This window comes from Pan paniscus, chromosome 4 (assembly GCF_029289425.2).
Source record: "Pan paniscus chromosome 4, NHGRI_mPanPan1-v2.0_pri, whole genome shotgun sequence".
In the NCBI taxonomy this organism is placed as follows: Eukaryota; Metazoa; Chordata; class Mammalia; order Primates; family Hominidae; genus Pan; species Pan paniscus.
Genome location: NC_073253.2, coordinates 14,817,368 through 14,829,607, shown reverse-complemented (window position 1 = coordinate 14,829,607; position 12,240 = coordinate 14,817,368). Strand labels below are relative to the sequence as shown.

General features: G+C 47.1%; 1 protein-coding gene across 1 annotated transcript in view; it reads right to left on the bottom strand.

Moving 5' to 3' along the window:
- OTULINL (OTU deubiquitinase with linear linkage specificity like) overlaps nucleotides 1-11,792 on the bottom strand; it is a 28,988-nt gene extending 17,196 nt beyond the window's left edge. Inside the window, exon 1 of the mRNA XM_008975441.6 lies at nucleotides 11,634-11,792. Within this exon, the coding sequence (XP_008973689.1) occupies nucleotides 11,634-11,697 (64 nt within the window). The 5' untranslated portion in view covers nucleotides 11,698-11,792. The remainder of the gene's footprint in view (nucleotides 1-11,633) is intronic.
- Nucleotides 11,793-12,240: the final 448 nt, after the last annotated feature.

Genomic DNA, 12,240 nt, shown 5'->3' with positions numbered 1-12,240 from the left:
GTCACAGAACTCCAGCACTGCCACTGCTTTATCCAACCACACAGGCCTCCTCAGCCTGGGAGAGACAACTCATTCGACAAAAATGAGCAAAGGACTCTTGTCTTCATTCTGTCATTTTCTAGCTAGAGGACTAATCACTTAGCCTTGATGACCCCAAGAAGGTACTCCAATGGCCGAAAAGTGGTGATAGCACAGGGTTGGAACAAAATTAAACAAAAAAGCACTATCTGAATATAAACCATTTGGCTACCATCTCCCACCATCTGTCATCCAACCACTGCTTACATACCTCTCAGCTGGCAACTCGCTCCATCCTGTGGGAGTCCATTTCCTTTTTCCCTTTTTTGGACTGTTTCTCTCTTTATTGATCAACTTTGATCATTATTCTACGAACACAGATTAAGCTCCTCCCGCAGGCCAGGCACAGTGTCAAGAGCTGATGCTACAATTATAAATGCAACCGACTGGATTCTCCTGGCAGGGACTAACAGACAGACTCCTAGTGGGAACAGAGCACCACTGAGGCAACGCTCCAGAGGAAAGGAATGCAGGTCCACAAGCACTGTAAGAAGGGAATCCGAGCTAAATGAGGTTGGAGAATGCTTCCCTAGGACATGAGACTGAGCTGAGATCCAAGGCTGGACAGGAGCTTGCAAGGCAAGGAAAGTGAGGGGAGGCTGGAGAAGCCTGAAGGTCCCGTTCAAGAGGCTGATGTTTAACTGAAGAGCAAGGGAAGGCTCTGAGAGTTTTAAGCAAGAGACTGAGGTGTTCAGATCTGTAACCACTCTGGAATCTATTGCTTGGGGTTATGAAGAACAAGTCTGATTCCTCTTCCATATGACGACCTTTTACATTTCTCATGGGATTGCAGAATGCTTTGGGCTAAAGGCAGAATTCTACTTGTTTTTTAGGCTTCCCAGAGTGCTCCCTCAGCAATATGTCCACACTGCAGGCTAGTTCAGTGTATTCATGACTGTTTCCCACTAACACCTCTAAGGCAAATGCTGAATCTTAATTCACTGTGGATCTGGTCATCTGATGAGCTCTAACAGGAATGCTTCATTTTTTGAGGTGAAGAAACTGAAGCACAGAAAACAAGTAGAAGTCTGAACTTGAACGCCCAGGTTTTGATGTAGAGCTGTGCCCTCTGAACTAACCACTGTACATTACTGCCTTCCCCTGAGTAATTCTCTTCGAAGTTCTATCATTTCCATCATTTCCACTCTGCATCTTTCTCTCTTATAGTTTAGACAGCTCCTGTTTTCTCAACCAGTCCCTACATGATATCTTTGGGGAGTCTCTTCGTGGTCCTGGTCAGTCTTCTCTAAACTCATTCCACAGTTAATGTGAGACCCCAGGTCAAACACAATGTCCTGGGTGTGATCCCCAGGACAGAATTCAACAAGGTGACCACCTTCTTCATTCTACATCAGGGGTAAGTCTTCTGAAAAGGGTCAGAGAGTACATATTTTAGGTCTCATCGGCCATGTGGTCTCTGTCTCAACTACTCAGCTCTGCCCTTACACAGGGAAAGCAGCCGCAGACAATACACACAGGGCTCCGATCCAATAAAGCTTTATATATGGACACTGAAATTTATATTCCATCTAATTTTCACATGTCAGGAAGTAGTATTCTTTTTATTTTTTTCCCAACCATTTAAAAATGGGAAAACCACTCTGAGGTCATAGGCCATGTAAAAACAAACAGCAGGCCAGATATGACCCATGGGCTGTGGCTTGCTGACCCTGTTTTAGATGATACATTCACAGCAATGCAGCCTGTGATTGTACTGCACAGCTACAAACAAACAACCCAAAAGCTACTGACTCACATTCAACCTGCTGTCAGCTTAAAGCCCTTTGGACCTGTGCTGGGGTGTGTCTCCCCATCTTCTGAAGGGAAGAGAGGGCCAGGGGTTTCACTCACTCTCAAGTTTCCCGGTGGAGAGGCCTTCCTGGAGGTGGGGTTCTGGCTCCCCTACTACCGCCTTTACTCCTTCCTGAAGGTGAGAGATTGATCTGAGTGGCAGATTTTTTTAAAACGGCATGCCCAGCTCAGCCCCTTTCACCCCACAGACCTGCCCGCACAGAAGGAATCCTTGGGCCTGCCCTCTCCTTGGGAGGGAGGCCTAGAACTTTAGGACAGAGTTCAGCTTGGGCACTGCTAGCAAGCCCAACTGGCCACACAACTAAGACACATGGATTTTATGTCACTGAGCTGACTTAGAAAAATATATTTTTAATCTCTGACATCTGTATCTACCTTTCAGTCCAGAACATGGGAAGGGAAACAAAGGGTTATCCAGATCATGTGGGCCAGTTCTGGGATCTTTAGACCCAGGCAGGACCTGACATTTATCTCTGCTAGATTTCATTACTGATTTGGCTCACTGCTTTGACCTGCCAGGGCTTTGGTGGCATGTGGTCTGGTTCAACTCTCAGGCCTTTTGCCCTGGGGGTGACTTTTCCATTACTCATAATCATTTGGGCAGGCACCATCACTAATAGTTACTAATCCTTTTGATTGGTCTCCCTTCCCCAGTTCTGTTTTCTACTCCACAGCCAGTGTGGGTTTGTTTTTTAAACATTCGATGGATGTATCATCTCCTGTGCAAAACTCTTTACAGTGCAAAACTCTTTACAATGTAAAACTCTTTCCATGGCTTTTCTCATTTGTAGGAAAGACCCACATCCTGCTAGCCACTGATGTCAGCTGGAAAGGACCCTAACAAATTGTCAGAAAGGTAAAAAATGGTCATTACCTATGGTAGCATCCTAGCCAGAGACCTCAGGAGCTGGTTCTTCTGTAACCAAGAATACTAGTGACAGTCAGTGGCTTATAAAGCCACAATTCACCCCATAACCTCTCACCCATCCCCTGGGAACAACTGAGAAGTCAAGATTTGCCCCCCTGGGTTCAGTGTGATCTTGCTGATGGGACCACACTGCCGAAGCCTCCTTGGCCACCTCCCCGCCCTAAGTCTTTAACCCCTGTCTCCTATCATGGACTCATATACCTTTACATGGGCCTATAGATCTGCTCTCCTAAACGGAGACCAGTGGCTTCAAAAATAACCTCATCAAACTTTATAGAACATTGCTACTCAAAGTCCACAGGACAGCAACATCAATACCATCTGGGACTTCTTAGAACTATAGTTTCTCAAACCCCTTGGAAACATAATCTGCATTCCATCAAGACCCCCAGGACCCTGGCCCTGGCTCCAGTGGATTTTCAGATTTATTAGGCTGGGGCCCAGGTATCTTTTTTAAGCTCCCCAGTAATTCCAACATTGCCAGTGTTGAGAAATCCTGCTATAGAGTAATAGCATCCCCTACCCTTAGCTGCTTCTGTTATCTCAAATACATCATCAGATGCCAATCAATTTCCAAAGTTACCATTAGGAGAAATCAGGCCAGATAAAGAAAAATCTTACTGGTCAAGTAATCCAACTAAAAGTAAGTGGTGTGTCTGTTTTGTGCCCGTTTCCCTTTGGCCAAAGTAAGCGGTTACTTTTACTAGTCACAGCTGTTGTTTTTCTATGGCTGGAAGCTATGCCTATCTAAAAAGGAACTTTTCTGAAAAAAAAAATTTTTTTTTCAGATTGAGTCTCACTCTGTCGCCCAGGCTGGAGTGCAGTGGCATGATCCGCAACCTCTGCCTCCAAAGTTCAAGTGAGTCTCCTGCCTCAGCCTCCCAATAGTTGGGATTGCAGGCACCTGCCACCACACCTGGCTAATTTTTGTATTTTCAGTAGAAATGGGGGTTTTACCATGTTGGCCAGGCTGGTCTCGAACCCCTGACTTCAAGTGATCCACCCACCTCGGCCTCCCAAAGTGCTGGGATTACAGGCATGAGCCACCGTGCTTGGTCAACTTCTCTGAAATTAATAAAGAAAGGAACCTGACCATTACCCTGGCCTCCAGGGAAGGTGGCCAACTCCTCCTGGTTTGCCTGGGACTCTCCCAGTTTTAGCACTGAAAGCCCCACATACTGGCACATCTCTCAGTCCAGGCAAGCTGGGACAGTTGGTTACCCATGCCCAGTCCCCACCATGGTCTGACCCTGACCCCTCCCTCTTCTTTCACCTCCTCCCCTTGCTCCAATATGAGGAGTGCCTTCACTTCCTCCTAGAGCTCACGCCTGCCTCCCTACCTTGCTTTGCCTGTACTCTTCCCTCTGTCTGAAACATTCTTCCTTCTAACCATGCCCTAGTTCATTCCACTCATCCTCCAGCTCTCAGCTCAAACATCACTTCTCTGTTTCCAACCCCCAGGCTTGAGCAAATCCCTGTTTTCCTCTCTCATAGCACACGGTGTCCTTTTCACAGCACTTGTCACAGTTTACACAATTGTGTTTGTGTTTGATTAGCGTCTGTCTCCCTGCGTAGACAGTAAATGCCTTAAGGACTGGGACTGACTCTGTTTTCACTCTGCTTTCTGAGTGCCTAAGTACACAATAGAGAGTTAATATATATTTCTTGAATGAACGAAATGAATCATGTAATCAGGATCCCGTCCATGTGTCTCCATGAGAGAGACTGCCAGCTTCCCCCAGGGTCCGTTCTCTCCTCCCATCGAGATTAAGCCCTGAGTTTGGGCTGGGCACATGGCTACTCAGATAAAGGCTCATTCCATCGTCCCTGGGTGCTGGGTACTGCTGTGTGAGTGAATTCTGGCCAAGAAGTTGTTGAATGTGCAACTTTCAAAAGGGCTTATTAAGAGGGGTGTGTTCCTTGCCCTTTTTCCTCCCTATTAGCTGGAATGTAAATGTGATGGCTGATGCTCCAGCAGCCATCTTGTACCCAAAAGTGACAGTAAGCATTGAAGCCAGGCATAGTGGAGAAACAAAGTGGAAGGAGCCTGGGGCCCTGACACCGTGGAGATCATCCCAGCCCTGGGGAGCTACCTCTCTTTGATGTGAGAGAAATAAATGTATTCACCTATTTGGGGCTGTTCTGTTACTCCACCACACTTACGCTAACTAAGAGCCTCTATCCTGGTGGTCTCTTCTGACTTTTAATATGTATGTCAGAAATAATGAACCACCAGTGTGTTTTCTCTTCCCTTAATTACACCATGTAAATATAAAGCAGGAAGTGAGAATGTGAAGTGGTCATCTAGTAGGATGGTTTCAAGGTAGTGAAATGAGGAGGGAACTGAGGGAGTCAGGAACTCAGGGTCCAGTCCTAGACAGCTGAGCCATCTGGACCTCAGCTTCCTCCCCTGTGAGCAAACATAAGGAAGCCAGGCCATTAACTGCCATTTCCCTTCATTCTCCAAAGGCCTCCTTATTTTAATATGTTTCAGAGTTATGTTGGAGGAATAGTCACGTTGGGGCCAGGATTGGAAATAGTTGTGAAATAACTGACATTCAACTAAACTCAAAACATTACTCAAAGCTTGCACCACAGAAAAGATGCCCTAAGTGTGTATGGAAGATACATAAGATCTTGACAAACGCCAGCAAATACCCCGACCCTTGGAAGTTCATGCTGGGTCCTACAGATCTATTAAACCCGTCGACCCAAAGGCTAGTTCTAATAAAGAGCCTTATCCACAAGGGCCTCCATGGTGGTAATCAGCTTCAAAAAGGCTGCTAAATGGGGAGGAAAAAGGAATATCAAGGAGACTGGGAGGGAAAGGGAGATGTAATAGGCTCCAAAATTCAAAATTCAAACAAATGAATCAATTACATATGGGAGAAGATGCAGCAAAGTGTGAAGAACAAGACAGTACAAGGTAGGTCACCAAGCACAGACTCTGCAAGTCCTCTATCATGACAGTCAACGAACCAAAATTGAGTCTAACAAATATTTAATACTTAAAAAACAAAAATAGAGGGATATACCATGGATAAAACTGATCTAATAAGCTCTCTCTTGATTCAACGGATTTTTCTTTAGATCTCCTAGGAAGGAATCAATATGCCCAAGCCTTGCACTGCTTCAGGTACAAAACTGTGGGACCCAACATGTATATTAATCATTTCATTGGCTATGTTTCCATTTCAAGCTGAGCAGCCAACCTAACCTTAGCTACAAACCAAACTCCAAGTTCATTTTGTAAACGCCAAGTAAAATGACAAATTGCTGATCTCATCCACTGACATGAGTGCCACCAGCCCTTCCTATCTAGACGGTGACTGGTTACATTCAGCCCATGCTGGCACTGGCTTGCCATCTCTTCCACTTCCCCTTCCTATCAGCCATTCTGCTTGCTCCGCAGCATTTCGACCTGTCCACGTGGTGCATTCGGAAGACACACAGCACCCAGTCTTTCTTAACTCTAGAGAGTTCACAAGCAAGTTGAGGCCTTCTCGTCACAGGTCAAAAAATACAACCCCAAAGTATCAGGTGTTATTTTAAGACCTAGGGACAGATTCTCTCATTACCAGGCAAGAAGGAATTTAGTTCACTTCTCTTAAACTTGGAGACTAAATGCTACAGAGAACAGCCTATGCCCTGGCTTAGAGGACAGACACAGACTGTTCAAAGTACACGCTCCGATGAGCTTCCACCATCATCAGCTCCACTGCCCACCTCCATTCCTGAGTCATTTGGAACTGGTTTGTACCCACCGAGGCTGTCCCAAGCCTAGAAAGAGATGAGAGCTCATCTCCACCGTGGTGGGTACAGGACAGGGAGGTATGCTTTTTTTTTTTTTTTTGAAACAGTGAACGCTTGATGTTTAATGAGATTTTCACTTCTGATTTGAGGGAAGAGTCTCTTGAGAATGACTTCCAACTACATTATCATTCCCTCTCCTAGAAGACTAACCCTAATATTCATTAACAACCAATAATATGGCAAGAGGAGAAAGAGCTGAGGTATTTATCACTCCCACTGTTAGAAGACTCACCCTAATATTCATTAATAACCAATAATATGGCAAGAGGAGAAAGAGCTGAGGTATTTTAGGTAACTTTGTGTCTATCCAGGAATTCTACAGACTTGATGTCATAGTAACATGGTTAAATCAACAACAAAAGATTTACTATTAAATTCTTAATTTAGAGATTCATCAAGCATAGCATTTTATGTGCTACAGTTTCTGGGATTTTTGTTTATTACCTAGGAATCCCAGCAACAGTACTAACAGGCAACAGGCTTTTGTCTCCTAGAAATGAACATAAACATTTTATCATCCTCTTAATTTAAACATGAGGCCACCTGTCTATTCTGGCTCCAATTAAATGGGAAAGTAGAAAAATGGACTATTACTAGCATAAAAGGTTACTGGAAAAATGAGAACATATACAAAAACTTTCTGTTGATTTATTTAGAAGCACCATTTAAATCTTCTTCCAATAAATTAATTACAAATCAGATAAATGTGTATGCAACCTCATTTTGAAAACAGATTGTCTTACCAAGTAGCTGAACATGTACCAGAGGACGCACATGGACAGAAGAGAATGGAAGGATTTACTAACCAAACATATTAATCCAATAATTCCTCTAAAAATTAAGTAGAGACTTTAATAGCCACGTATGGGGAACCACTAAGCTAGGAAGTTTTAGCCCAGTAATAAAAACTTTTTCATAATCTCTCTCCTCCTGTACCCAGACCTGCAAGAGTTGTCTCAAACAATAACAACAGTATACAAATGTTAACCCAATCTTAATTCAGAACAGCTTAAATGTAATAAGGTAACCTTGGAAACTATGGAGAGCTCTCAGGTAGAAGCTAGAACTCTGTTTCACGTGACAGAAGCAGACAGATTGTTAAGAATCTGTTATGAGTGGAGTCCCATGCCAGGGCTTACCCTGGCCACCACTTACTAGCGGAAGCCTTGAGCAAATTCTGTAGCCGTTGTGAGCATCACAGAGTGGTGATTGTAAAGATTATATAACACTATCTATGGTCAGTGTCTCCGCATCTAGCACCCTAAAGAAAATCCAAATGCCAACTGTTTTTGTGACAGGGACAAGCACTGGGTGCTACAGGCACATAGGAGAGCACACCACTCCAGGCCAGGGAGCCAGCCAAGGCCTCCCAGATGAAGCTAAGTCTACCCTGAGACCCGAGCCAGAGAAAAGGTCATTTTCAAGTTAATAATTATGCCCAGTCAAGACTTTCTACTGAGATAAAATACTTGGAACCAAAAAAGTTACATTCTATTTGATATTTATTCATCTCATAGAAATGTAACAGTAGAAGTATAATAGGACAAATGGGTGGCAAAACAACAACAACAACAAAATCAACTATGGACCATTTGGTTTTAAGCATTCTATTGTGGGTGCCTTTAACTGCAATGCTTTTTTTCCCCCACAGCCCTCAAACTATTTTTTAAAGAAGGGAAATATTTCTCTCGACAGTTACAACTAGCAGCTGCTAGTTGTAACTAGCAGCTCTCAGGCCTCTTTTCCTTGGCACACACTTTCTACCACCAGCGCCCCCTCTACTCCTCCTTCTCCTCCTAGAGAGTAAAGACCTTGAAGGCACTTGTTCTAGAATAAGGTCACAATTCTCAGCACACTTTCGGCAGTCCATGCGGAGGGAATGTTTGCGCCCACACTTCTCATCGCTCCTTTTGCCACCCGACCAATCACTGGGTTATTAACAGTTCCATCTGCCTACTCACCTTTTGATCACAGAAGTTCCACCAGGTAAATTCACCTGCCTGTCTAGTGATTACCTGCCACTGCCCATGGGAACACGCCAAAGCCTGCTTATGGTGGCTCAGAAACATCTGCTTCATACATACAGTTGTGCCTACTTGAATGGCTTTGGATTAACAAAATCCAGGATATCGAGGAATGTATCTTTCATTTAGCAGACACATCTACATAGGAGGTGGGTAACCTTGTACAAGTTTGTGTGTGACTTGGTTTCTTCAAATAAGGTTAAAAAATAACAGCTACTTCATAGTAGAAGGTAATATTAATAATAGTAGTGGCAGCTAACATTTGAGTGCTTACTCAGAACCACAACCAACCAGTTCTAAGCATTTTCCATGTAATAAATGAACTAAGACACAAGAAGCACCAAAAAACATTAGCCATTACCATTATTTTTACATTTTTGATTTAGCATTAAACTCTTTCCTCCAAACAAAACCTTACCTAGAACAGCAAAAAACAACAAAACAAACATAAAAGTATACAGAAACAAAAAAGCAGAGCAACTCCAAGTATAGCTGGAGTGGGTGCGCCGTTCCACACTGGGCATTCCTATTCCCCCAACACCAGCCCCTAAGAACCTCCAATGAGTCCTGTGGTTCCTGAAATCATGGCTGAAATGTGAATGTTACCACTGAACAGATGGACAGTGGTGGAGAGAACCACAGCAGAGCTGAGCCAATCAAGACAGTTAATGGCCCGAGTCTGGACAGATGTGGGAAGAGCAAGGAAGAGTGTGGGGTGCACACATTCTTCCTGCAAACACAGTGGTTTGCCTAAGGTGTGCTGGCGACTGTGAGCTTATTCCACTCTATGACCACTTCTCCCTGCCTTCCTAATAGATGACAGCATCTTCTCTGGGCACTCCACTAAGTGATCTTCCAATGTTTCTTCGATGCATCTAACATTCTGATTCAGACAGTCTTTCCGATAATATTATGCAGAGATGCTTAGTCCATGATTTTCAATATCCTAACATACCCTAACACTTTAAAGAAGAAATAGTAAAAATCAAACAAAAAAACCCTCTTCTATGGGTTTTCTTCTGTTGTCTGGTTTTACTGTCAAGTGTTACTTGCTGTTATTTCGAATGCTAAAAAAGTTGTCCCTATACTAGCTTTGACAACTGATTTTAAAACTGGTTTTATTTTTGTTTTGCCAAACACCACTGGCAAAGAAGGGAAACTATGCTTGTAAGTCATCAGAAGTTATGTTTTGGAGAAAAAAGTTTTCCATAATCTGATCCTTGAATCACATTCTTCCTCTGCTGCACACCAACTGCAGATCCCACAATTGGAGCAGAGGAAAGAATCTCTCCCTGGGCTCGCAGCGCTGGCATGCATTGAATTTGGTGCAAAGAAAGGAAAAATTCCGGGTGATGATGTTAAGCCTGGAGAAGGCACCTTTCTGCCTCCTAAACCAGCCTTTCCAGCTGTGCTCCTGCCTCTATTTCCAATTTTTGTTTCTCTGCCAAACTAAGGCAGGGAGGAGAAAAGAAAATAACATAACAAAAAGTTCAAATGAATACACCCATAGGAAATATGTGGCTAATTTTATAATAACCCAAGGTGCAGAAAGGTTGAAAAAAATGAGTTCATTCTCCAAACTTTTGAGAGTGGGAGGTAGGACAGAGTTCTTCTCCACTGGGAGGGGCTGCCTGGATCAGCTAACTGGAGGCTCTCATTTTATGGATGAGGACACATCAGAATGATGTCCTCTGACTCCCAGAAAGGTGGTGTTTCCACTGCACCCAACAGTTTGCTCTGTGAATTAAAAGCTCATGCTGGGACCAAAAACAGCAATTCATAAACAATCCCCGCACCTGCCAATTTGCCATAATCACTGCAGTTCCTGCAGCCCAAACTGTGTGTTTGGGAAACGGAATCCTCCCAAAATCCACTAGTGGGCTCCAGACAAATATAGACACAGGAATGTGTTCCTTCAAAACCAAGCAGCAGCTATGCTCATCTTTCTCGGGGCTGGTTAGGAAGACATCCTTTGTGGACTTCAGAGGGGGAGAGGACCCCGCTACCGAGCCAGCGGGTGGAGACGTCGAGACCCAGCACCTGACTGAACTCCCAGGCTGTGCTGCTGCCCTTGTTGGGTGATTTTTTTTTTTTTTTTTTTTTTTTTTTTTGGACAGAGCCTTGCTCTGTCGCCCTGGCTGAGAGCGCAGTGGTGCAATCTCGGCTCACTGCAACCTCCGCCCGCCGGGTTCAAGCAATTCTCCGGCCTCAGCCTTCCGAGTAGCTGGGACTACAGCTACTCGCCACTATGCCCGGATAATTTTTTGTATTTTTAGTAGAGACAGGGTTTCACTATGCTGGCCAGGGTTTCGCTATGCTGGCTAGGCTGGTCTCGAACTCCTGACCTCGTGATCCGCCAGCCTCGGCCTCCCAAAGTGTTGGGATTACAGGCGTGAACCACCGCGCCCGGCCCCGTCTGGGTGAATTTTTTTTCAGCCAGAGTATTCTGTGTTGTTAGCAAGTCTCGACTGCCGCGAAGGTGTGCGCCACATCCTCTGCCAGCAGGGCGCGAAACGCAACTCCCTCCGTCAGCGAGTCGAGCTCCCCGAGAGGACACGGGGCCCCGCGGGTCCACGCGCCCCGGGCTCGCTCCCAGGCGCAGGGCGCGACCTCCGCCGCTGCCTGGGCTCCCCGCGCGGCTCTGAGGGGACCCCGACCCCAAAGACCGGCATTCTTCCAGGAACCTGCGTTTCCTGCCCGGGCAGGCGACCTAAGCAGCTTGGCCTCCCTTATTCAAATGCTACCCCGTCCCCGACAGCGGCTCGACCCCCGAGAGGGGGTGCAGCCCCGCCCCACTCCCGCCCGGCTCAGGGGCGCGCTCCAGCTCCCGGGCTCCAGGATTCCCAGCCCCCACCAGGCAGCGAAGGTGGCCGCCGAGGAGGGCGCGTCCCTGGCTGCCTGCGACCCCGCCCGCCCTGACGGTCCCTGCTCGCGCCCCCCGCCCCGCCCCGCCCGGCCCCGCCCGGCCCCAGGCTCACCTGCGGCGGGAGCGCCAGACCGCTCCCGCTCCCTTGCCCGCGTGGGGCTCCTTGGCGCCGCCATGGCGGCGGCGCTGCGGACGGGCGCTGGGCCTCGGCCCGTGGTCTGCGGTGGTCTGTCAGACGCGACGGCCGCCCGCCGGCGCCCGGGCTCGCTTCCCTGAGGCGGGCTGGGGAGGGCGGGGGAGGCGTAGGGCGGGGATGGGCACCGACTGACGCGCCGGGCAGCCAATCAGAGGCCGGGGAGGGGGAGGAGCGGGCCCTAGAGGGGCGGGGCCTCCGCACGCTGTCGGGGCCGCGGGCCCCAGAAGTGCGGAGGCGTCCGAGGCTCGGCAGCGGTGCGGGAAGCTACTCCTGGGGTCCAGGCGCGTTCCTGAGGCTGCTCCCCGGGAAACATCTTGGGAATTCCACTTGGGCGGATCCGGCGACCTCCTTGGCACTTTTCATCGAAGGCCCGTTGATTGGGAAGCACAATCGCGGAGGGCCGGCTGATGAGGGCGAGGAGCCAGTGCGGTTTCCCCACCGCGGGCAGGTTGCTGCGCGATGCTGCTCTGTTACTGCCGGGGTGGGCGAGCCTGGAGTCCAGATGCAGCTGTCGGCCCAGGGC